The sequence below is a fragment of the Arctopsyche grandis genome, chromosome 1, assembly GCF_051622035.1.
Source record: "Arctopsyche grandis isolate Sample6627 chromosome 1, ASM5162203v2, whole genome shotgun sequence".
NCBI lineage: Eukaryota > Metazoa > Arthropoda > Insecta > Trichoptera > Hydropsychidae > Arctopsyche > Arctopsyche grandis.
Genome location: NC_135355.1, coordinates 29,494,576 through 29,521,824, shown reverse-complemented (window position 1 = coordinate 29,521,824; position 27,249 = coordinate 29,494,576). Strand labels below are relative to the sequence as shown.

The 27,249-nt window shown below is 33.5% G+C and overlaps 2 protein-coding genes across 2 annotated transcripts in view; both read right to left on the bottom strand.

Moving 5' to 3' along the window:
* The window catches only part of LOC143910669 (uncharacterized), an 81,533-nt gene extending 68,758 nt beyond the window's left edge, over positions 1-12,775 (bottom strand). The window contains exon 1 of the mRNA XM_077429249.1: positions 12,487-12,775. Within this exon, the coding sequence (XP_077285375.1) occupies positions 12,487-12,775 (289 nt within the window). The remainder of the gene's footprint in view (positions 1-12,486) is intronic.
* Positions 1-27,249, bottom strand: part of Hers (Histone gene-specific Epigenetic Repressor in late S phase) — a 224,163-nt gene that overhangs the window by 153,714 nt on the left and 43,200 nt on the right. Inside the window, exons 3-4 of the mRNA XM_077436247.1 lie at positions 21,277-21,376; positions 21,079-21,198 (exon numbers count right to left, since the gene is read on the bottom strand). Of these exons, the coding sequence (XP_077292373.1) occupies positions 21,079-21,198; positions 21,277-21,376 (220 nt within the window). The remainder of the gene's footprint in view (positions 1-21,078; positions 21,199-21,276; positions 21,377-27,249) is intronic.

Genomic DNA, 27,249 nt, shown 5'->3' with positions numbered 1-27,249 from the left:
CCACTATCTGTTAAAAAAAAAAGAGCCCTCAGTAAAATTAAATAACTTTTAAACTATTTCAGTGTAAAAATGTACTCAGTTTGATGGTCGATTTTGGGCGCTTTTTTCGCTTTTTACATAATGTTTTTTCAAAAATAAGCTTATTTTTTTCATATTTCAAAACTCAATAAGGTGTATGCAAAGAATATTTTCCATTTTTATTCCGATATAAACAAGATTTATTGAAAATTTTTCAATTTGACCAATCTTTGCCTGCCCCTCCCAAGAAAAAGCTGAAATGACGTCCCCGATTGTTTTCTACCGAAAGTAAAAGCTGCTTTTATGCCGCATTCTTTTATGATGCATTCTATTTACCTAGGACAAGGATTAAAACGAAATATACAATGTAATTTATGGATTTATTTTGCTTTTGTCATTTTTCTTGTACCTAAATTTGTTAAATCCCATTTTTTTAAATTTTATTTATTTTTTGCCCTTGATTTTTAGCGTGATGGAAATAAGAAATTGTTATATGGGGGGGGGGGACAAAATACTTAACCCTGGTTGGGACCCCTTTGCCTCCTGGCATGTACTGATTTCAGTCCCAGTCCGCCACTGGTTATATGCTAACCGCTAGTCTATTCTGCTGGTTAATCATTAAATCATTTAGAATGAAAATGGTTTCTTTCTAAATAATTGTTATGAATTTAGAATGAAATGAGTCTCAGTTAAAAAACAATTGTTTCGCTCATTTTGACTTGCGTACAAATTATTATTATTTTAGCAAGCGATATTATTTTTTTTTTCAAAATCCATCCAAAATCCAAATATAAGTCGAAGATACTTATTTAAGTGATTTAGATTTAGTTTTAAATATTCTACGGTTTGTGATGAAAAGCTTTGTAGTTAAGTGTATTTGTTTAGCTTGATAAGCTTTAGACGAAGATACTGAAAGCGTCTATCGTCAACAAGGCTGTGAGGTTATCCGTTAAACGCTTACGTGCAAATAAATTAGGCAACGCACCGAGTCGGATTTTTTCCGGGAAAAGCGGTTTTCTCGGCTTCTCGCGCTAGCACTGGAAAAACACCGGGTGCGCGCAAAGGCGCGAGAATGCCAAAGAGATTTTTTTTCCTTTTACACTATTTGCGTGGAAATTTGCGGCACATTATTATTTACGCGAAAATTCACCGTAAGGGGAACGAAGAGAGGCTGGGGGAGAATGCGACGGAGGCGGTCTAATTTGCGAGAAAAGAAACGACGGAAAACTCACCGCGCTCGAGATAAACAATGCCGTACAAAGTTTTATTTTATAATATTCCGTTTTTCGCGCACACTTTTTTGTACATAAAATTATGATCGCAACACTTTTGCTCAATAATATTATTAAGAAATCTACGAATAAACTTTTATACGCACGACTATGAATACACACATAAGAAGGCACACGCGCCTTAGACAAGTCGACACAGAAGAATATAATTCAAATAAAATCAAATAAATTGCTTTAAGTGTATTGATGCTTGAATATATAAGGAGTATTATAGCTTAAAAATATTCATTCAAATAGGAACAGCTTTTTTTATAAATAAAATAGATAAACACTTGGTAACACACCAAACTCATGGTAACACACCAAAAAAAAAAGGCACGGGAAGCGCTCGTGGTCTTCAGCAGTGATGGGCGTATCTTAATGTCATTGTTAATTCGTAAGATCTTAATATTTCGACAAGTTTCTCCTAGATTCCTTCAAATATGGGATTCACTCTTATCGATCACTGTCGACCTATGTATGTCAACACAATAATATCACCGAAAACAGTGGTTAGGTTTGCCAAAGGACGCAACGGTACAGATTTGGCGCACCAGTTTTTTTTTGCATGTATGTATGTACAATACTGCAACGAATGTGATTGATGCTCGTCGACCGCAGCAGTGGTTTCGCCTGAAAACCTGGCCAAAATTTTTTTTTTACGTTTTTTCCCAGAAAATAGCTTTTACTATTATTACATGCGAATTATTGACGATTTTAAACAATCTTAAAATTGTTGATAATTTTTCAAAATTCATAAAGTTTTGCAGGAGAGAACTTTGTAACGATTACTAATTATTTTCTTCTAAATCTTTGAATTTTTGAATAAAAAGCCTTTCGGTGCTTTCTCTTATGATATCGTGTAGATGCTTCCGGTTCATAGACATGACAGAATCCTAAGATATTGGAATATAAATAAAGAATGAAAATAAGTAGAAAATTGGAGTTCCAAATACGCTTAATTACACTGTTCGACAAATGACTTTTTTTCGTTTATTTTATCGAGGTAAATCAGTTATCAATAGAATTTTTGTTATTAATCCACCAGAATAGTCAAAATATAATTTTTCTAAGTGAAATTTTATTTAATTCCCATATAAAGACAATTTAATATATTATCCCTATTAAATAAATTCAGATTCGTGTAAATACGAGTAAATACTAGTACGAGCTTTTAGTTCGCAATTTTACCGATTTAAAATTCAGCACACTTCCAATTAACCCTTTTAAACGAAAACAAAAAATACTGTGGCCAGAACACTATCCCAATAAACACGTTTCAATAGAAAATACTCAATATAAAATAGTATTAACAGTGGGAAAAAATCCCAAGTGAAAATACGTACTTTTGACTTTTAATTTGAACTGGACGACTACTTAGAGAGATTTGAAAGCTGAAAAGTACTACAAATGAAAGATAAAATACCTGACTATAGATACCAATATTCAGTTTGAACAGAAAATTGACAGATTTTGAGACGTCGACCGAACAACACCAAGATATAGAAAAATCGCACGATTTAAAAAACATATCTCCGAATCTCGAGCCAATCAACATTATTTATTACTAGATTCGTGTTCACTGGGCATAGATCTATAAGAAAAGTCATATCTCGTCTCTGAACCATTTTTCGTGTCGAACAGTGTTATTATTGATTCTTTTTTTAAAGTGCAAATTCGTGCAAACTTTGTTTTACTAAAATAAAAGTAGAGATCCTAAAGTTTCATATCACATAAATTTGATTCGTCTAAAATAATTACAGTGCGTTTAAAAACATCAATTTGTACAAAAAATAAAATAGTAGGGTTAGTTGACAGGGCGAAACATGTAAAATAAAATTTGAAAAGGATTGAAATTTAGTTTAATCTAGTGTATATATCTTTTTCCTCAACTACTACACTAAGTTTTTCCATCAAAAACACTTTTAGCATAAAAATAATTACAAGGAAAGTTGTTTAACAAAAAAAAGGCCGCAAACAAAAACAAGCTATCACACAAATGACAGGATTCGACTGCGACTATATTTGACTAGTGAGCTTAATTACACCCATCTACACGTCCACGCTAAAATACTATCTAAAATAAAGGCAGAAAAAGTAGAGAAGAAATCTTGACATTAATATGCAAGAAGTTGGATTACTTCAAGAAGACAATCGAGATAAATCAATACACCAATCTGTTCGGTATTTATCTATTAGAAATATGATATTTTATATGAACTCACCAAGACGTGAAGTGTACAAAATTACAAAATAATTCTACCGTTTGATCGAATTCACCCTTCGTGATTTTAATCTTGTGCGTAAGGACCTGGGGCTACATTTAAACGAGGTGGGCAATAAGGTGTACGAATTTAATTATCACGTATTCCATTAACTGACTGAAATTGTTTTGGGGTGTTGACAACGACATGCGCACATATCACTTGAAGGTTACACGTTAAGAGTGACTTAATTCGAAAAAGATGTACACTGGTACATATTTACAGTAATGATACATGCTTATATCACTACTAGTGGCCTGTGTGCACATACTTGTGCACTCAGTAAAATATCCCCCATTTGATCGACCGACATAAGCAATAGAATAAAATAAAAATACGATTTTTTTTTCAAAAAAATTAATTAAATCTTAAATATTATAAATGTGAACGAAGAGACTTGTGCAAAGCCCACACTATGCCCCGTCTCTTTCCACGATATAAGATTCCAATGGGAGAAAGAGAGACGGAGCATGACAACGGACATTCACACGCACGCGCGCATTAGATAAAAATTATATATGATATTTTTATTATTGTAATGGTTGAATTCAATATATGTACATATGTATATAAAAATATACCATATCTGTATAACGAAATATGAAAATTAATTAAAACCAGAAATCGTCGTTTGAAGAAAATTTAAGTTTTTCCTCGTATAATATCAATAACAAAAGTATTAAATTTATCTTAACATCTATTTAATAAAATTAAAATAAATAGTTACAATTTTGATAAATCGCAGAAGTTTCACAATACAAAACTTTTAAGCTCAAAAGTATTCAGACATATTCTGAAAACTTAATTAGAAACCAATATGTACTTGGTGAGTGCCACCACAAAGGGTAGACGAGAACGAAATATAGACAATCTACTTATGTACATACATACATAGATAACATATAAGAATCAAAACTATTTTCAAGATCGCAGTTCAACTAAGAACATTAACTATAATATAATAAGATTTAAAAACTTATTCAAAGGAAGTTTCACAAGGCATTTCCTATATATTATATACGGATTTATTATATTACATACATATGTACGTATATGTAGATATATTTGTACACGACCATGTTATCTCTAGACACGCTCCAATTATTCCTAGTTGGAGAATCACACATGTGGGTCACAGGATATTGTGAGTTGACTTGAAGGCTTTATTGTTTGAAATCGTCAATCCGCCTCTGGATATTATGATGAATGCTCGTGATTAGGACCAAATTCACACCAAATTGCATACCTGCATCCAAGTGCTATTTTGAATGTCCGAACGTGGTAAGAATTTTCTCTCGCATAAAACACTTAATAAGCTCGACAATATAATAAACTATAATTAAAATTGCGAATATCACTTTTAGACGAAACCGTATTCTGCAGTTTTTATTTGTATTAGGTACACGTGACAACAATCAAAAAATCAGAAAATCACACAATAACTTCACAGTATTTGTATAGGAAACAGCGAACACGTCAAAATAAACATAAAACGCGTCTTTCGTTTCACAATCCCGTTTTCCGGAAAGCAGAGCACAAAAAAAATCGGTATATCCATCTGAAAGCTCGAATTTGGGCGTCGACAATAGTGTAAATTGTACGCAAATATCTACGGATATTGTAAAAGAGATTGCATATAGGACAGAAGGATTGCATATAGGACAGATTGCATATAGGGGAATAAAACATCTGTCATTTTTTCATTCCACGCAAGTTGAGTGACTGAACCCGACAAATTAACCGCTACAGTTTCGTTTGGATTAAGATAAGGACTCAAAGAAACCCGACAAGATTCGTTGATTGCGTTTATATAGGAATAATTTCACTAAATAAGAATAATACTTGAAATACCGTAAACGAACAGTGTTCTATGATGAAATCCTCGAAAAATAAATAAAGCAGTGAATATAAAAGCAAATTTTATATTTACTGGCAACAATCAAAACATAAACATAAAACACTTCAGTCATCTTTGAAATCAAAGAACTACAGCTAAACCTATAATAAAAAAATGAATGACGAAAAAATATTGTGTGAAAAAAAGCTCGCTAAAGTATACAGTCCTTTAAAATCTTTAAATAATTAAAAAAAGTTTCACAATTCCAAAATTTTAAGGATAAAAATTAAATACCAATTATGTAAGTACCACTAATTCGAAAAATTCGAATCATCGTGAGAATATTACCTCAAGATGTTGTAATTAATGCTTATGTTCCACCAAGAAAATCCTTACAGTTACAACCGATAACATAATACATAGAATAAATAAATAAAAATGTGATTTTTAACGAATACTAGTCCTGGGAACAAATGACGATTCTCAAATATGTAGTTTGTTTCAATAAACAGGTCGTTGCGATACTAATGTATAATTTATTTCAAAGTACAAATGTACTAGTTATCCCTAAATATGCACAATTACGGGGTATATAATATTTACATGTAAATAACAGATAATCTCATACGCAAATACGATGGAAATAGATACGGCCGGAAAATACGCCCACGATTGATGAACCTGACCTTTGTAACCGTGCACGGATTTTCCAAACGTGACGATGAATTATTTTCTACGGAAATAAATAATATCATAGAGTTACTCATCTATTTTTGTATTTTGTATGTATGTCCATTACAGTGCTGTCATCCAATGGGTTTAAAAGGGTTCCTGGAAATCATTTGTTCATAATTTAAGCTTTCCGAAAATCTCTTACTAAATGTCTTTCCAAATTAACTTTCGCTTGCTTGCAAACACATTTTTTAATAACTGAGGAACATTTTTGAAAAAAAGCAAAGGTAAATAATACATAATATGCTCTCGAACTCGGACGACTATACATACATTTATGATGGGAAATCCAATCCAGAATTAATCTATTTATATTATAGAGGACTGCATTTCAACAGCCCGAGACAGCAGTGCACAGACTACTTCTATTTGCACTATACAGTAACGCACGTTTCGGCACGTGCCTTGGGAAATTTGCTAGTTACTTGAATTTTGCTAGTTATATACGTATTTAAGTGATTTCATTTTTTTTAAATATTCTACGATTTGTGATGAAGCTTTGTAGTTCAGTGTATTTGTTTAACTTGAATAAGCTTTAGACGAAGATACTTAAAGCGACGCGTATTTTGGGCATCTATTTTTGTCAATTTTAACATTTTCATTTTTGCATTTTAGCGTTTTAGGGCATTAAAAATGTTCAATTTTAGCATCTATTTTATATTTTCGATGAATTTTAATCAAATTTATATACATATATGTATTCAATTTAAAGACAACACAACAATTAAAAAATAATAGAAAAATTCAAAAATGTTTTGGAATTAAAATTATATTGAAAAAAACATGAATAATATCAATTAAAATTTATTAAAACTCAACATGGAGCATATTTCTACAGATTCTTTTTTGAGATTCGTGCGACAATCGGTAACAATTGTATTTACTAAAATACCTTTCACCATCTACACAATTGACGGGACACTAAATTTATTTTATAGCTGCACAAGCAAACTCTTCATATTTAATTTTTATTGCCATCAATATCCGGTGAATCCGGCGTGGATTAACTTTTTATATTCTTTATTAATCGTTTAAAAAGTGCTGATATCCTTCCAAACATTGAGCCTCTGTTAATACATTAAGCCAGCGTCTCCCAACCTTTTTTGACTCGCGTACCACTGAAAATAAAAGTCTCGAGAGCCAACTCTTATTAGTAGAGGTAGGTCTATTAGTCCCTTCGCCCTTCTAAATAGTCTATTAATTTTATAAATTTAATAGACTATGTATATATATATATATATATATATATATATATATATATATATATATATATATATATTATTTTTTTTTTAATACTTCGATTAAATATTCTGAGTTTTACAAATACAATTCGCGTCGTGTACATACATAGATACTCATGCATATATTATATACATAACAGAAAGGGTCAGGTGAATGTCAGGGGTGAAATCATCAAAATAAATAAATAATACGAGTACGAGATGAGTCGTCGGGTCAGTCAGCCGGAAAATTCGATAAAGGCTCGCGGGTGAGAAATTCGCGAAACATTATTTATTATGTACACTGAAAATGTTTAAAATAAGTGTTAGGATTAAACGCAAAAAACTTTATAAACATGTATCTATTGCAATTTATATAGGCACGCGAGTTGCATACATGCTCGAGTTTACGCTGCGTTCAGTAGCGTTCTAGTCGAGTGGTGATGACGTATCATTAATCCATTGGCGTCCGCGGCAAGTCTGAACGACCTTGAAACTGTTTATTTACACAATTAGCGAATTAAAGAGGTGTATAGAAGCTTTAATTTCGAAATAAAACTGGCTTCAATTCCATTGCACTGAGCATGGCTGTTCCCTTTACGTAGGTGTATCAGTAGTGTAAGCTTTTTTCGGGCGTAGTTTATATTTTGGTCGTGAACCTTTTATTTTCGACTAAACGAATACCAGTCAAGAAATTGATATTGATATCGCATATTTTGAAAATAAATAACTACAATGAATACTTATGGTATACATATTAATTAGTACCTGCTATGTCCGTTCAATGAGACTATTTTGTATGAAATTACTGTTAACTAAATACTTGTTTCTGTAAGTAAGACACTATTTAGCTGCTAGCAGGGATCTTCATTTTATTTTAAAATAATACTCTCAAAGGAGCCGAATAGTTAAAAACAGGAAATAATAATGTTTACTACGGACGGACAGATGATGTCTAATTGTTTAAAGCCTTCTAGAAGATTGTTTAAAGCCTTCTAATTAATCGATTAGTATTTTAAAAAAGGGGTTACCAACCGTTTTATACAATAAAAATTTTGAAGTGAGAAAAAAATCTCAAAATATTCCCTGATGGGGAATATTTTGATATAAATGATTGCAAAATTTAAAATGTAATAAATTTTTGGACTGGGGTAACCCAACCAAATAAATATGTATTTTTTTTGTAAAATAAATAAATAGATAAATATGCAAATAATCAGATAAATATGCAAATAAATATGTAAAATAGCTAAAGAAAAATAACTATAAAGGACAATTCACAGTGCGACCTGCAATTACTTACTCGTATACACCTTGCGAAGGGAGGGACGGTCCCGGGCTTCAAAATCTGGGGGCGTCAAAATCTTCACAAATTTATCTAATTACGTCCACCCGTCTTCCTTGCGGCCTTCTTTTCACCCTCTTATATTCTCTAGGACAGCGGTTCCCAACCTTTTTTGACTCACGTACCACTTAGTAATTAATTACGCTAAATTGTACCACCATATAGAAATATACATTGTTTTTCGTGATATTTGTTATTGCAAATGTAATTATATAGTACTAGCTGAACCCGGCATGCGTTGCAATGCCACAATAACGCATTCAATTCCCGTTCCCGTTCCCATTTGTCGAAAAAATGCAGGCGGCGAACACTTTTACAATTATTAAATTGTTTATTTATTTTACCCTAACAACGTAGGTTGCGAACTGATTTGAAATTATTTGCCATGCAATGCCACTCATTCCCGTTTTTGGGGGATTTTTTTTACAGAAACCATCGCGGACATGCAAACAATCACTTTTGTAAGTTTCATCGCAATCGGTTGAATGGTATAGGAACGCATACGTAACAGACAAACAGACAAACATTGATTTTTATATATATACATATATAGATTTGCATGGTATGGAATGTTAAGACGCAGTGGATGTGTTTTAAGAAATTTCTCTCCTTACAAAATAAATTTAATGAGATTCATGTGTTTGTTTCGAGGAACTTTTTTTAAAATTCAGTTCAAATGATGCGAGATATACAAAGTCCGGTTCTGCATTCAATCTATTTCTATATTTTTCTTCTATAAAACGGTATCAATTTGCCGGTTTTTCAATCATCGATTACGATTAATTAAGATAATGTTTAATAATTATAGAAAAAATATTTCTATTTATGATTATAAATCATTCAGTCTTGCATGTCCGCCATTACTGATTTTTTTCGTGTACCACCAACCATCAACGCGTACCACAGGTTGGGAGCCGCTGCTTTAGGATACCATTCCAACACTTACATTATCCACCTCCTTTTCCTATGATACTAAAATGAAAATGCAAAAAGTGTTCCCATATTTTAGTTCAAATAGCTCGCGAGGTAAGAATATTTAAATAAAACTGCAAATTTGTTGATTGTAGTTAAAATCTTGAGTTTTTAAATTATTCCTATCATTTAATTGCCAAATGAACCAGGCGGCATCTCGACAATCATGGCAGCCCTAACAAAGTGCTATGACAAGTCACCCTAAATCGACACTATGGCTAATTGTGAACGTACATAAGCATGTACATACATACACATCCAAACACATTATACCTTTTAGGTATACATTAATAACAACCCGCAAGCATATGTATATACAATGTGTGCTTGCAACAATCAACAAATTCGGACTAGCCGCATTTGCGAGATACGTGAGGAGGGTAATTCCGTCACAACAATTAAGTTAGATAAATTTTCAAATGAACTGACGTCATTCTCAGTCGAAACCTAAACCTAAATAAATAAATTACAGCCGTCAGAATAAAAGGTGATATAATGAAAGCATAATTAAAAAAGAAGAGCATATTTCATAAGTTGAATAACTGAAATTTCCGAAAGAATAGAACAAGTTTCATAGACAGAATTCGAGCATCCTTGACGAATGCACCGATCAGGTGAAGGTCAATATCTGTGACGTAAACGGCTCGTTGGCATGACGCAGTTGTGCAAGTCCACTGCGTCACAAACAAGTTGATTTATATTGCACTTTAATAACGTCCCATAATTTTCACTGGATATTTCATCTGAGAGACTCCGCTGACGAGGACGCGTAAACGTGATACATCAACTAATGATCAAAAGGAATAACAAACACTTTTATATGATGATTATTTCAAATTTGCCAAGTCGTAAAAGTACTTGGTCACAATTACGAGAAAACAACAAACAACACACAACTATGTATCATAAACACGACGTAATATGGCGATCTTATTTCAGTTATGCACGGTCGATGCGGCAAAAACGGAAACAAAGTTATGGCGCAATCAATTTCACACGATATTGCATATTCGATTAAAAAATTTAAAACATATCAAATGTCCAATATAAAACGTACCAATTTTTTTTTCTTTTAACTTTAACTTTTAACATTTTGGATTATTGAGCGGATGATAATTAATTATACGGACACTAAGAAAAGAGTGGTCAACAAAAAAAGTCGCCCCTCCCGCTCTTTCCATCAACCATGAAAAGCACTGAACGCCAGGTTCTACACAAACATTATGTAATCTATAGGTATACATATATGTAAATATTCCAAGCCGATGTTGGAAAATCATATGAATTAATGCTGAAAAACAATATAAGACCAGCGATTCACTTGTAAAACGTTCGCGAGCATTTGGTGAAAAAAGACGCCGAAGCACTAACTAATATTTACTACTAAGGCTTCCAATCCCGGGATCCCGGTGTTTTCTGGAACCGTGAATCCCGGTGCTGAAACTAGTCTGATTACCGGGATTACGGTGCTGGCAGAATTTTCTTTTATATTTATTATCCTTTATTTAATCTTAGAAATTTAGTTTTACTGTCGATATTTCACATTCCTTTATATAAGATGCATACATATATTTAGTTATTGTAAAATGTTTTGAATTTATCGAACAACCTATTTTTTAGTTGAGTCTATTTTGAATATTATAATATATGTAGGTATATTAACCAAAGAAGAAAAAACTACACTTTTCGCAATAAATTTCAACACACGAACCGTCATCAGTCATTTAAAGGTAATTTATGAAATGAAATATTTCTAAATATAAAATAAATGAAAATTAATTGAGTATACATACATATACTATTATATTTAGATTATTACACTATTATATTTGTATTTGTTTATTATATGTTTTTAGAATTGTATAATGAAACAAAATAAATAAATAAATAAAATTTGATTTTGATTTTGAACCCGGATCCGTCAGGTTTTCAAAATATTAGACCCGGATCCATCGGGTTTCGAAAACCCGGGTTTTCAGAAACCCTACCTTGTAACTCTACTATCTACCTAAATATTGTCGAGTCTCGGAGTCGGGGCATTTTAACCGGAATCTGTTTCCGATTTCGCATTTATTCAAGTTTTGCTTAGTAATGTGTAAGCACTAAAGAGCGGACCAACTTTGCGCAGTTCATTGTTCATTTTTCGCCGTGCTTTGTTCATTTTTATGATGAACCTTTTTTTTATGATCTTTAGCTTTGTAGTTTGCCCTGTTTCCTGGAAAATAGACCCAAAACACCCTGTTTCCTGGAAAAAGCACGCTTCCGGTCCTACCTCTAGTAAGCACAATTAGACCAAGTGAGGTGAAATTAAAGAGAGGGTCGAAATTAGACAAGTCAGTACATCAAATGAGTGCAATTTACTATGCCAGATTTTCGAGACTTGGACCATTCGTTGAATTCATTGGTGAAATTACGACTGTACTTATGTATCTGGAAATATTCGGGAGTCGCATTGTAGTAAAATGTCGGAGTCGTGATTTTTTTAGCGACTCCGAAGCCCTGGTTCAACATCACCTTAACGTACGATATACACATGTACATATAATACAAACGAGAAAATAATCGCTGCTGAAAAACTCTATTATTCACGACACAAAATTCAACATAACCTCTAAAAGATTACCACACAGCAAAACTGTAATCAGCCATACATAACAGAATGTAAACAGCTGAAAATTCGAAAACAAAAACAAACTGCGTAGGCACCGTCCGCTCGCATACACGTACACATGTATATACACTATACAGCATGCAAAAAGTGAACTGCGCACTATCCGGAACGTTCCAGAAACGCACAGGGTTTCTGGAACACACAGATGCGTTTTACCTTGGAAGATATTCATTGTGCATCGAAGGCAGGGAAAGAGATGAGTGAGTGGCGAAATGAGCGGTGCGCGTCTGACGATAGCCGGCTTCAACTGTTGATAGACGCAGTCGAGTCGCGCGGCGCATGTCACGTGGTTTGTTTGTGACGCGAAACGCGGCCTTATGGCCCGGGCGTAAGGACGATAATCGCGCGCGCGATCGGCGCGAGCGGTGCGATCTGAACGGCTAGAGGCGCTACCGACGACTGTCGATGATGACCGAACGTTCCCGACTCGGCGCACCCCCGACATACGACACGCGCATACATATAATATGTATACACATTTTGTCTTATATGCACATATGTACGTACACAAATCGACAAGGACGACTAGAACGCGGGAATCTGCACGTAGGAAATTATACTTATCAATCACAATATCCGATTTGCTAGATCGATTCTTGACAAATTCCGAGTCGTGTCTTGTATTACTTTAAATTTACCGAAGCTGATTGTGAGATACTCGCATATCAATAAAACATCTATGATCGATGTGTTTAGCCGATGATGATGTGAAACTTGGGCATTTGACGCAAAGATGATGCATTAAGTCCAATACACAGTTTTAAAAAAAATTACGTCGTGTCGATAAGAATTTCAGTAACCAATACTAAGTTTCAGTTCGATACGACTAACGGTGTTCATAAAATCCCCGAAATACGCAGACACACACACACACACATTTTTTTCTAGATCATGATCCGAGTCCGAATCAGTCAAAATCTCGAGTTCGAATTTTTGCATGATCACAAAACTTAATCTATTGTTACTACGTACATATGTATGTAGATAAAGTAAAAATATATTTAGACACCTATGATATTAAACTTGTGCATACATGAATCTATAGATTGTAAATTTTAAATCATATTCAAATAATGGTGACCAATACATAGTAGGTTTTGCCAATTTGATGTGGAACTGTTTCAACAATGAAATTAGATAAATTAGCAAAACTCTGATAGGATCTCTTAAACTTCAACGATCGACTTGGAGTCACAAATATCTAAGTCTGATCAGAAATACTTCCTTATAAATTCTTTTCACTCAAGGTCAACCAAGGGCTCGAATCCGGAAACCTCTCGGTGGTTAGGATTAACGTAACCACCATCAGATATACATAATGCTGGCTCACTCAAAGAAGTATGCTCGTATGCTCAAAGAAGTACGCTCACTCAAAGGAGTATGCTCGCCGTACGCCGTATAACATTTAGCATTAAAGAAATATATATTTTTATGTAGAATAATATAAAATATCAATATCGAACGTCCCAACACGGGGCCCCTCAAGTAGTCCAGGCCCTGGAATTTTAATCCCCCCCCCCCCCCTCTCGGCGGCCCTGGTCGTGATATGCATATATTTTTGCACTGCAACTATTTTTTCATAAAAGACATTCAGCAGATGTTGAATTTTTCAACAATATTATTTCGCAGATAATGCGCGTTCCAGCTGACTTACTTAAAAGATTAACACAGCTGGACCGGTATAATAAGACTAAAAATTAACGTACATAAGATCAAACTAATGTTCAATAGAACTGAGCAACAAAAAATCACCTTCTTTTACTTACCGGAGCAGAGAACTTTGTTTTAAGTTTGACCCACTGAATTCTGATGTCCGGAAACAAAAAAGAGGAAATAAAGATACGAATAAAACTAGGATGCGAATAACGCCGTTTTTAAATTAAAAAAATACTACTCTGCCTGTAGAAAAAAGATCTACGACCGATTTATCGGTGATGACGGAGTATGGTACGCTGTCTCTGTATGCTAGGCATAACGAGGAGAGATAGCAAACAGAATACGTGGATTAGAAGTATGACAAGGGTAGTTGATAAAACGGAGAGAATGAAGAGATAGAAATTACAATGGGCAGTTGGCTAGAAGAATGGACGAAAGAAATGATGTATGGTACCCGAAGGATGTAAAATAGTGAGAGGAAGGATGAAATTAGAAAAATGTGTGAGATGAGTTGGATGAGAGTTGTGCGTGTATTTAATTTCAACATTTAGAAAATTTGGACTAGATGAATTGGCGAGACGGGATTGCCGAATGTATGTATTGGATCCGTCACAGCAATTGTATAATGGTGCGTACGCACCAAGCCAACGAACGGCCCACATGCCAACTTTTAAAACCAGTAGCGTACAAAATATCGAAATAAAAATTAAATTTAAAAATTGAAATTAAATATCAAAATTAAAACTATTATTATTATATTAAAATTAAATTTAAAAATTGAAATTAAATATCAAAATTAAAACTATTATTATTATATTAAAATTAAATTAAAGTATCAAAATAAAATTATAATCATTATATTAAAATTAAAATTAAATATTGAAAGTTAAAACAGAACATGCACAATTTAAATAAATTTTCGAGATTGACCTAAAATTAGATCATCAACAATCACATACAGGTAATCCTCGACTTTTGTTTGTCGAAGATGTTTTGACTTACGAAGATACGCACTAAGATCGAAAAAAAATCAAAGAATTATTATTTTTACTTCCCCGTAATGCGCAGTTACTGAGAATATATATCATGTATTAGTATGGGTGATCCAACGATGGAAGCTAACCCGGGGTGTTGTCGGTCACATCAAACGGATTTTGTTATTCTTCAATTGTTTCTCTCGTCGAAATAAATCAAGTAATTAAATCATTTCAGAGGTAAAATTTATCGGATAATGTGTGATTATTAATTTTATTTCGACGAAAGAAAAAAAACCCTTTGACAAATCACCGACATCCGACACCGCGTTTTTTTATGAATTGTTTTTTTTTTATGGATCATCCACGTGGAAATACAGTAACATCTCGTGACGACTTTAACAATATTTTTTTTCGCTCGTAAGCAGAGAAATTATAATATTTCTCTGGTTTTAAATGCGTATCGTCGTAATTCAAAACATTGTTGTAATTCAAAACATCAACGATGATCTAATTTTAGCTCAATCTCGCTCTTTAGCTTGATTTTGATATTTAATTTCAATTTTAAAATTTAATTTTTATTTCGATATTTTGTACGCTACTGCTGGTTAAAAAGTTGGCCCAAAATCGTCGTTGGTTTAGTCCGTAAGCACCATAAGATAAATTGGTAAATTCTAACAGGAGACAGCCTAGCTAAATTAATTAACTATCCATAGATCCACAGACAGGCGTATGTACATACTTTTAATCGTCGAGAAAATCGAATAAATTTCGACTCTGGCCAGGATTTGAACGACCTCACTGGTAAAAATCGCTTAACCAATAATATCGTTGAATAAAGCAATGATGATATTTTATATTAGTTGATGCGGTGACTTGCAGTCAGTCATAGTCACGATAAGGTCCGAGTGATCGAATTCGTATCATTGCACAGATAAACAGGAAAATTTAAGTTAAAACTACCTATAAGCATATTGTTTGTACGGAATGTGTTGTGTAGATTTGAGGGAGAGAAATGGAATGATATAAAATGAAAAGAATAAAAAATTCACCGGTTTAAATCTTTGGCGAAAATTTATTTGATAGTTGGCGAGTTTCCACAACACTACCGGCTCTCGACACGAATAAGCTTAAAAGTCCATTATTAGGTAAACCGACATTACTTATAATATACCCAGAAAAAGTGTAATAATTTAAAAGTGTATTTGTTACAGATTTTAATTGTTATTTGAACCATTCAAAGTATATATAAAACTAATTCAAAAAATCGTGGCAAGATTTTATTTTCATAAGATTACAACTATTCTTGACATGATATTACACCTGCATACGTACATTAACAACAATACGTATGTACATGTGTATATCAAACACGCATCTTACTACATACATATATCAAAGCATTTTATACCCCACGAAGTTTGAGACGTAAATAGCCACATTGCAAAAATGGTTTTATGTACTATAATAACACAACGAGTTGATAAGAAGAAAAGAATGACACACGTGTCACTAGCAAGTACAAACACACAAACACGTGTTTTCAAAAAATTCGCATTTCATATCAGACCTAGTATAAAAGGAATTCTTACGTAAAGTCGTTTCCTGTTATTTGGCTGACAGCTAAAAATAAGCAATGTACGTTCTCGTTGCATGCAAGTGCTACAGAAAAAATGCACATTCAAATACAAATATACTTACTTGTTGTGTACGTGCTCATAAAATTTCAAAGAAATGAAAATAACTTATAGAAGACGGGCCTCTTCAAAGCCTCAGTTGATAAAGTCTAAGATTAGTTCAATGCAGTGTAAATACAATATAAATTAATTCGACAAAAAAAATTATCACCTTATACTTCAAAACATATCCAATGCACATACATACATATGTATTATTTTCGTTATGTATTAATTTATGTTTAATTGTTATTTGGTTTTTTGTTTTTGTGTTATATTTTTTGACCATTGTGGCGCTTTAGGAATTCCTGTTATGCCACAATGGTCTGTTTAGAATAAATAAATAAATAAATAACCAGTAGCGTGGTCTAGTGGTGTATGTTGAATTATCTAGTACATGATGTTACGAGTTCGATTCCCACTAAGTCTCGCTATTGGCCAGACCTTGATTTGTCAAGGTCGATCGTTTCTTATCAGAATTTGCCAATTTTTCTGATTTTCATTGAAACGATTCCTGTAAAATTGGCGTTTCCTTCCCAATTTTCTGTTGCGAACCTTTAGTTATTGTTATATCTTAGGTTTCGCCATATTGCTCGGCGTCGGCGGTGCTGGGGGCGAAGGCCCCGGGGTGCCGGAGGCATCGGGGGCGCTGGGGGCAAAGGCGTCGGGGCGTCGGCGATGCACAAAACGTAATTCGTAATCAATTCTAATTCGTGCATCAATTTCTTTCCGAAACCAGTCGATTCAATAGCCCACTTTACACAGTCGTTCTATCGCGCGTTCTCAGGAGCGTACAGGATTGCGCGCGGGTAAGCCTGTGCGTGCAATCGTGCGCGATAATGTTTTCGCAGTTGTGAACACTGACGTTCTTTCGCGCGCGATCACTCCTACCACTTTTTTGTTAAAACGGAAAGAGCGAAAGTGTAAAGGCTAATCGTGCGTGATAGACCGCGCGAAACTGGCGCGTGTTGGAGTGTGTGCGAAACGCACAGTTTTACTGAAGTAACGCAGTTTTATTATAGTAATGTTGCGGTGAAAAATGGATGGAAGAAAAATCATGGCGCAAGTTATGATGTTCTTTGGTGTTGATTTAATCAAAAAGAAGAAGAAACGATCCATAAAATGAAAAATTTAATAAAATAAAATGAAAAATAAATCAAATACGAATAATTGCCATCACTGATGCAGTGTATGTTCCAGAATCTAAAATCCATTGTATATCATATCTAAAAATAAATTTAATTCAGCACAATTATTATTGTATTATCAGGTGCTATTGTTGCAAATTATCAAAATATAGATATCAAAAATAAAGCATTTCTCTTAAGCTTTGAAATTTTTTGACAACAAAATCTCGATTAGCATTAGAAAATCCTTTTTCTTTAACGAAGTCAACTATTTTTACTTTATCTATGTACGTAGTAACAATAGATGAAGTTTTGTGATCATGCGAAAATTCGAACTCGAGATTTAGACTGATTCGAACTCAGAATCGATTACTGATCACGTTTTCATGATCTAGAAAAAATGTGTGTGTGTGTGTGTGTGTGTGTGTGTGTGTGTGTGTGTGTGTGTGTGTGTGTGTGTGTGTGTGTGTGTGTGTGTGTGTGTGTGTGTGTGTGTCTGTGTGTGTGTCTGTCTATGTGTCTGTGTGTCCGTGTATTTTGGGGATCTTTTGAACACCGTTAGTTCTATCGAACCGAAACTTAGTATCGGTTACTGAAATTCTTATCGACACGACGTTAATTTTTTTCAAATTTTTAAGTTGACCGGAAATGGTACTTCCCCTTATAGGTGTCCTCTTTATTTCAAGTTTTTGAATACGATTATCTCCCAAACCGCTAACTTAATCGGATTAAATCTTTTTTACATGTAATAGAAATAATAATTTTTATAACCTTATATTTTTTAAACATTTTTATCTGAACCGGAAGTAGTACTTTTACTCTAGAGAATCGAGATTTTTTATGTTTTTCTCAGAAACCTTTTGGTTTATTGAACTTAAATTTCATATCTAGAAGTTTAAGCGTAATACCAAGTTATGTATAAAATTTAGTAAGCTTCCCTCAACCGGAAGTGGCAGTTTACTCTTGTTCGATTTTTCTTCCGCTATTTTTTTCGACCTCTTATACACGTGTGATCTTCACGAAAAAATTCAAGTATAATTCTTCTATCAATGTGATGATAATACAAAAAATCAAAAAATTTAATAAACCGGAAGTGGGATTTTTATCTCCTAGAAAGGTCAAAAATGTTGTCGCCTGGATCCTGTCCACACCCTTGAACGTATTAAGCTGAAAATTTATATTTGTGTTGTTTATGTACTAACTTAGATTTGGTAACGTTTTGGTCAGAATTTGTAAACCGGAAGTAGTATTTTTTTTTTAAACAATATTTCATTATTTTTTAATTATTTTATTTTGACCTTTTAAATTATTTTAAGCGTCTTGATATTTATTGTGTATAATAAAGATAGTGATTTTAGGTAAAAATTAAAAATAAAATCACCAAATTTAATGAACCGGAAGTGGGATTTTCTCCTCTTAGAAAGGTCAAAAATGTTGTCGCCTGGATCCTGTCCACACCCCTAAACGTATTAAGCTGAAAATTTATATTTGTGTTGTTTATGTACTAACTTAGAGTTGCTAACACTTTGGTCAGATTTCGTAAACTGGAAGTAGTATTTTTTTTTTAAACTATATATTTCATTATTTTATTTTGACCTTTTAAATTATTTTTATCCTCTTGATATTTAATGTGTATAATAATTATACTGATTTTAAATAATAAAAAAAATTTGAACAAAATCCGACAACCGGAAGTAGAACTTTTGTCTTGTGCAAGTTTCCATATATTTGCGATCAATTTGTATCATAGTTATTATCTAGTTCAATATTTTGTTTTGTAACCTTCTTATATTCCTCAAATACATAGATAAAGTCATGGGTTGGTCACACCCGAATTTTTTTATAAGCTTCCTCTTTCATATTTTTGTTTTTATATTCCTCGGACTTAATTTTCCAGAGTCACGGAAAAGACTGGTACATTAAAAGTAGTTCCACAATCAATTCTTTACTCCACGTGCGTAAGTCCGCCATCTTGTAACAAAAGCGCGCCCGAAAGAATTTTCTGTGTAAAGATAACGTCGAGCCACAGAGTTTATCGCGCGGTTTATCCCTTCCCGGTCCAAGATCTTTACACGCGCACTCTTTCGCGCACGATTAGCTGTTTCACGCGCGATAGAACGACTGTGTAAAGGGGGCTAATAACTTTATTTTTATTCGAGTTTCAATTCCTTTTCGAAACCACCCGTTGAAATCAACGGGCCCAACACTAGTAATGATATATTGTTTAAAAAAAATACTACTTCCGGTTTACGAATTCTGACAAAAACCTAATCAGCTCTAAGTTAGTACATAAAGAATACAAATATATTTTTTTACCTTGATACTTTCAGGGGTGTGGACAGAATAGTGGCCACAACATTTTTGACCTTCCTAAGAGGAAAAAATCCCACTTCCGGTTTATTAAATTTAGTGATTTTTTTTTACTTTCATTACATTAATACAAGAATTATACTTGATTTTTTTTCGTTTTGGTTCGTTTAGCTGTTTGGGAGATAATGGAATTCAAAAACTTAAAAAAAGGACTCATATAAGAGGAGGTACCATTTCCGGTCAACTTAAAAATTTAAAAAAAATTTATGTCGTGTCGATAAGAATTTCAGTTCGATAGGATTAACGGTGTTCAAAAAATCTCCAAAATACACAGACACACATTTTTTTCTTGATCATGAAATCAGTGAACGATTCTGAGTTCGAATCAGTCAAAACCCCGAGTTCGTATTTTCGCATGATCACAAAACTTCATCTATTGTTACTACGTACATATGTATGCAGATAACGTAAAAATGAGTAATAATAAATAGTACCTAACAAATTTACGACTCCGACTCCGCTTAAAATGCTACAACTCAGCGACTCCGACTCCGACTCTGAATTTAGGGCAATAAAACCGAATGACATTAAATAGAAATTAATGTAATGAGATTGCAAACTTTTATCATATTTTGTTATTTACACCTGAAGTTTTGGATAATAAAACCATTTTCAGAACCAAAACGAAATACACAAATAAACAAACCAAACGATTTCACTAAGTACATACAACACAATAAAAATAAACCTTAAATACAACACAATAAAAAAGCACTTTATAACGACAAAAACATGTAAACACTAAGTTTTTCATCTGAATGAGTATTAAACATGAATGCAACCAATGTTTCCTACCTACATATGTAACAACATACAAACATATGTATAGGTACAAACATATAATTGCTGTATTTAAAATACATCAAAGACGCGGCCGTGATGTTTGTTTTATACAATCCTCACTGCAATATGTGATTTTTTAATAAATGTATGCAATCAGCCTACCTGGCGGAACAGCTCGATCGCTATCGGAATGATGATGAGGGGCACTGAAAGCACTGGAACAACCTGCTTTGCGACCCAGAGATCCGATCAGAGGTCCTCGAGGATCTTGCACTAAAGGTCCTTTAAAAAAATAAAACAATCATAAAATTGTGCAAATGATGATGTGATGTGAACGCATGAAGTCATCGATTTGCCTACCTTGATGAATATGGGGAGGTGCAACCCCACCTGGCGGATGCATGGATGATAAAGCTCCGAGAGGGGTGTATCCTCCGCTAGGTCCTCCAGACGATATTTCCTAAAAATAAAAATACACTTAGATGTAGTCGTTAATTGAGTACATGCTTACACACTTTAGGAGGGACTAATATGTATATGAATCATTCATAATATTCCGATGAACATCAAACATGACCCATTAATAAAAGTACTACAATAGTATAACTCGTTGGTTGCGTTAAAGCTAAGCACTGAGAGGTTCACGGGTTCAAGCCCTGTGTTGATCTCGATTAAAGAGAATTTATTCGGAGTATTTTTGCAGTGCTGCTGATCAGACTTGGATATTTGTGACTCCAAGAGTTTGCCAACTTGTCTGATTTCATTGTTGAAACGGTTCCTAATCAAATTGGAAAAACCATCCTCGCTACAATTTGTCACCACTATTTGAATATGATATCTCTAAATTTATATATGTATAGGTTTAATACTATAGGCGTCGCTCAGGGCAACGCGTAAAGACATCATGGGAAAATATAAATCTTTAAAATAATAAATATTCAAAATATATGATATACGACAACATAAATGAGAAACTTTAAGCGTCTTATAGTACAATGTCTTAAAATAAATAATAATCAGTAAGCGTATAATCGGATTATTTATCGGACTTCTGTTTTAATTAGTTTGATATGGAGCAATTTTAAACTGCAAAATGGTAAAGTTATAAAAATTTGCTATTTCAGTGCACAGATACATAAATCCTTCCTGTGCTCTGCCAAAACGTGCTCGTATTCTAGTTTGGTTAGTTTCCGTATACCTGGAAAATGATTACGTACATTATTTTCCCGTTATGTAATATACGAACTATCGACTTTTAATACTAGGTGCCTCTTGTTTGAAACATTATATGTATGTATGGATTAGTGCGTCCCTTAGTTATGATAAAGGCGAGTGAAATGGAAAAAGAGGAATCCGCAACCAATCCATTTGAGAAACGCTGACTTGCGGATTTCTCTTATCATCGGTTAAATATTCCCACTCGAACGTGAAAAGCAGGTCTGGCCGAGCTCTTTATTCGCCATTTCTCAATTTCCGGCTGACTGCTAGTTAAGCCACAACGAAAGAAGACTTGAAAAGTATAACGTGCCCCGGGATAAACTTCTTAGAGGAATAAAAAATATTATAGGCAAGTATAAATGTAAGTTGCAAAAATATCGGGTTGATTGTGCCTATTTCCTCTCGGACAAGACGAGGTGAAAAGGAATGAAATTTCCGCTCCGAAAGGTATCCGAATCGAATCACTTCAGCAAATTAAAAATAAATACAATTTTCACGATCGTACTTTTTGACTACAAATATCAGGATACTTTAAATTCAATATAAACTTACTTCGTAAAGTTTATAAAGCTTTTAAACAATTTATATTCTATTATTTTAATCTGAATTGAATTTTCGTAAATGAGAAAAACAGACAAAACATACGGTAGATTGAATCCAGAATTAATTGCCTAAATACATTAATATATAAATCATATATGTATTTATAAGTTTTATGTAAATTAAAACGTAGATATCGATTTATCGACTTACGTATGACTTAAATAAATGAGCGTTTAAGCTCAAATAAATTAACATTGAGAGGAAGGAAAGACACGTTGATAAAATTAGAAATATTAAAACAATAACACGTGCAAGGTTCACGAGTTCCAATTTTACGTTCTATAACTTGACAGACATGCTAATAAACAAGCACTTCACGGTCGAAGACGCAAAATCCGTCATACATGTGTACATACCTACATTTTAGAGAACACTTCAAGAAACAATATGTACTATAAATTATATCGTGCTTGGAGAAATCGCTTACAATCCATCAATGCTTAAAAAAATTTAAATAATGGCAGATAAAACGGAAATTTGATTAACTTTATAAGATGGAAAAATAGTCCGGAATTCTTTAGATGAGATAACAGGGATAATTTATTAAGTGCCAGATCCATTCATAGTGAAATTGAAACTGTAATCATTAATACTTCAGTGACTTCATTACAATAGGGAAGAGAATTTGTCATAAGTTTTATTATCTTGCGATAAAAAGCAGTCCAAACTGAAAACTTGAATCTGAATCGAGTTGGCAAAAAACGTTGGTCCATTTTTCATTGGAAAAGGAATATCCAGAGATATTGCCAGTTGGTAAGTTTAAACATTATTGCGCTGCCTGTTGCCCGGGTTCTGGCCACTTCACTTGCACAATAGAGCCTAGGATATTGAAAATCTTTCCCGTTCAGATACACATCGTCTGCCTGTCAGTGAAGGTCGGAAAAACCTTCCCAGAGGCCACTGAGGGTTACTCATACTTCATTTGCTTCTTTCGAGATTTCATCAAGTCGTTTTGCCCGTTCAAAATTATTGTCAAATACTAATAATATAGAATCGATATTCTATTGCACGTCTACCTAAAGTGAATAACCACCAATGAATTAAAATAAAATTTTGATTATGATCCGAATTATGTAAAGTTAAACCCAGTTTGAATTGATGAGTGTGTGTTTGTCCCCTTTTACTAAAAGATACTCTTTTTACTGCAACTGACCCTGAGGGGTCAAAAAGGGACAAGAGTCAATGGCGGTTTTATTGCGCTTCTATTGTCGTCGTGTAATTGGATATTCGTCGCTTACGACCGCTTTGATTCCATAAAATAGCGTATACAATTTATCAGGTTTCAAAAACGATGACGATGCTTTAAAAAGACATAATTCATATTACACAACATGCAACAAGATTGTCGACTCTCCTACGTAGTTTATCGATATATGTATGTTTAGTTTACAAGCACGGAAACGTACGATAACAAACTTATCGCATTACTTTTTGTCTTGACGATATTGATACATAAAAATAGCCCGTGCATTTTTTACTGATTAGATATAACATCAAAGTTAAAATTGACCAGTAAAAAAATAGATATATGTACAAATTACCCATTAAAACAACATACATACCGCCCTTAAGATAAATTTCACACAGTAGCGTGTGCAATTGTGCATATACGGATTGCATTTGTCACCATATCAGTACATCCGTTGCAGCAGCAGAGTCTATGCCAATCACATCTGTTCCTAGCAACTGATTTCATCACATGTTTACTGGGTTGCATATTGTAAAATTATCTCAAATAAAAAACGCTAACTTGAAAAAATAAATAAATACCATGTAAAAAAACATGGTTTTAAATTTTCATTTATTCGACTGTTAGAAAAACACATTCAGAATAAAAGTTGATTAATTGATATGGTAACCAAATAAACAGAAATAAATAAATCTAACATTTATATAACTTGCTCACGATTCTTTCCTTATTTTGGGGAGAGGGGATATCAATTAAATATTTTGTGAGATTAATTAGGCGATTGGCGCGCGTCAACCTCTGGTATACAAGCGCTGATCTCGCGTTCGCGCCAAAAAGACGTCGATATATGAACAAGCTGTATACAACAGCCAATAAGGTCTCGCGAACCATCGAACAATGAAATCTCTATTGGGAGTACACGCTGGGTATAAATATTGACCGGTTTTGGTCCCTGCTTCATTCGGAGCTGGCAGGCCGACATATCAAGAACAATAAACTACCTCTAGCACAACTGCTGCGTCTTTCGATCTCGGAAACCCCTCTACACTTCGACGCTACAATATTCTAGAAAATCCAAAAATCGACACGGTGAAAGTTGATCAAAGTGTGACACAAGATTTGACTCACACAAGAGAAAAGTCAAGCTAATAAAAACCGTACATTTATAATAAAATAAAAAATTTTACATCGTGTATTCGGTATGTTGGCCAAATTTGGCCCCGCTCGTGGGCCCCAAAGGTGAAAACACACTGAATCGTACGGCATGCACGTGCTCGTAGTTTCTAGCTGGGAAGGGCTTTTCATAAGGTCATTGTAAATTTGTATGATCTTATTAATTCGAAAACTCTCTCCTACATTAATTAAAATATAGGAATCACTGTCAAACCTATGTCAATACAAGGATAAAATATCACCAAAAATACTCCAGGGGGTGAGTTTTGAGAAGACCACGACGGCAAAGACAAATCATGCCAAAGTTTTTTTTTGCATGTGCAAAACTATCTAAAAAAAAACACCTGCCGCGTACGATTTTGTCTGCGCCCTAAGACGACTCCAGAGAAAAGTGCTCTCAAATGTTTGGTAGTCAAACGACGCGGTCTACAATCTGGGTCGCTTTCAGCTGAAAAAGCTCACGATTGCACGTCTGAATCAGCCGGTTTGCGGGACCGGGAGTCACCTTTTTTTCTATTTCCCTCCAAGTTTTCTACGCCTTGAGAAGAGCTTTTTGTTTGTTGATTAGAGCAGAGGCGGCCCTGTGTCGCCTTGTCGCCGCCATCTGTATTCAAATTAAATCGCAGGTCACAAACACATAATGAAAAAGACCCGACGGTGTTTACCGCGCCCCAGCGAGCTTTAATCCCTACAATTAAGAGCAAATTTGAAAGCTCCCCGGTCGCCGAACGGAAGCTCAGAAAACGAACAGAAAAATAATATTGAGTGGCGTAAAGTGGGTCGAGAGCTTTCGTTGTGAGCTCGTTACCAATCACAATTGTGACAATTACTTCAGTTCACAATGCGGGACGTATAAAATAATCAGCTTGGAAAAATTGAGTTTACTGGTACGACGAGAACTGTGTACATATTACAGGATTAGACCATATTAATATCACATTAATAATTAGGGTGCACTTTTGACATTAGTAACTAGTCATCTTAATAATCTTTTCGGTCAAAAACTACTTCTGAATTCATATTCCTTTTTGCACATCTACTTCATATAATATTTTTCATTGCGAAGAATCAGAGACTCCTGTAATATCGCTATGACCCAATATGAAAAATAAAATAAAGTATTTGTGTACCACACTATTGAATTTTCAAAATTTTGATCACAACTATATTCACATATGTGTATGTATAAGTCCATAAGTGACCCAACTGAAATAAGTAATATTCAAACAGCGAACGCTCCTCATATAAATTATTTCAACTTCTTTCAACTTCAACTCAACTTTCTAGTCCAAATATAAAAATAGTAACTATTATACATACATATATGTACATATATATGTATATACATATGTTCACGTGGTCTCAATAAAATACGGTAAATGATTCGAAAGCATGAATTAAAATAATAATTTGATTTCATATGAAATATGATATTCATTACGTGTAGGCATACCTACAATTAAACTCATTTGTGAATTTAATTTATATTTTACCATGATGCTATTACGGGTTTTACCCTGAGCAACATCTATGGTATCAAGCTTATAAATTTATAGATTATAAATTTAAAATCATACAAATATTTTTTTATTTTATTTTATTTAAGGAAAACCAACAGTCTTAATTTCAAAACAACAAATAATAAAATACATAACAAAAGACCAATTATAGGTTTCCACTCGTAATAGGTAGGATGGTATTGCCAATTTAATGAGGAGCCGTTTCAACAATGAAATCAGATACATTTGCAAACTGTGGTAGGAAACGATCGACTTGGAGCCAAAAATATCCAAGTCTGACCAGCAGCACAGCAGAAATATTCCGAATAAACTCACTTCAATCGAGGTTAACCCAACGCTTGAACCCCTTGACATCTCGGTGGTTAGCACTAACGCAACCACCGATATTGCATATGCATATATATATATATATATATATATATATATATATATATATATATATATATATATATATATATATATATATATATATATATATATATATATATATATATATATATACATACATACATACATATGCATATATACATACATATGTATGTATATACATACATATGTATGTATATACATACATATGTATGTATATATATATATATATACATACATATGCATATATACATACATATGCAT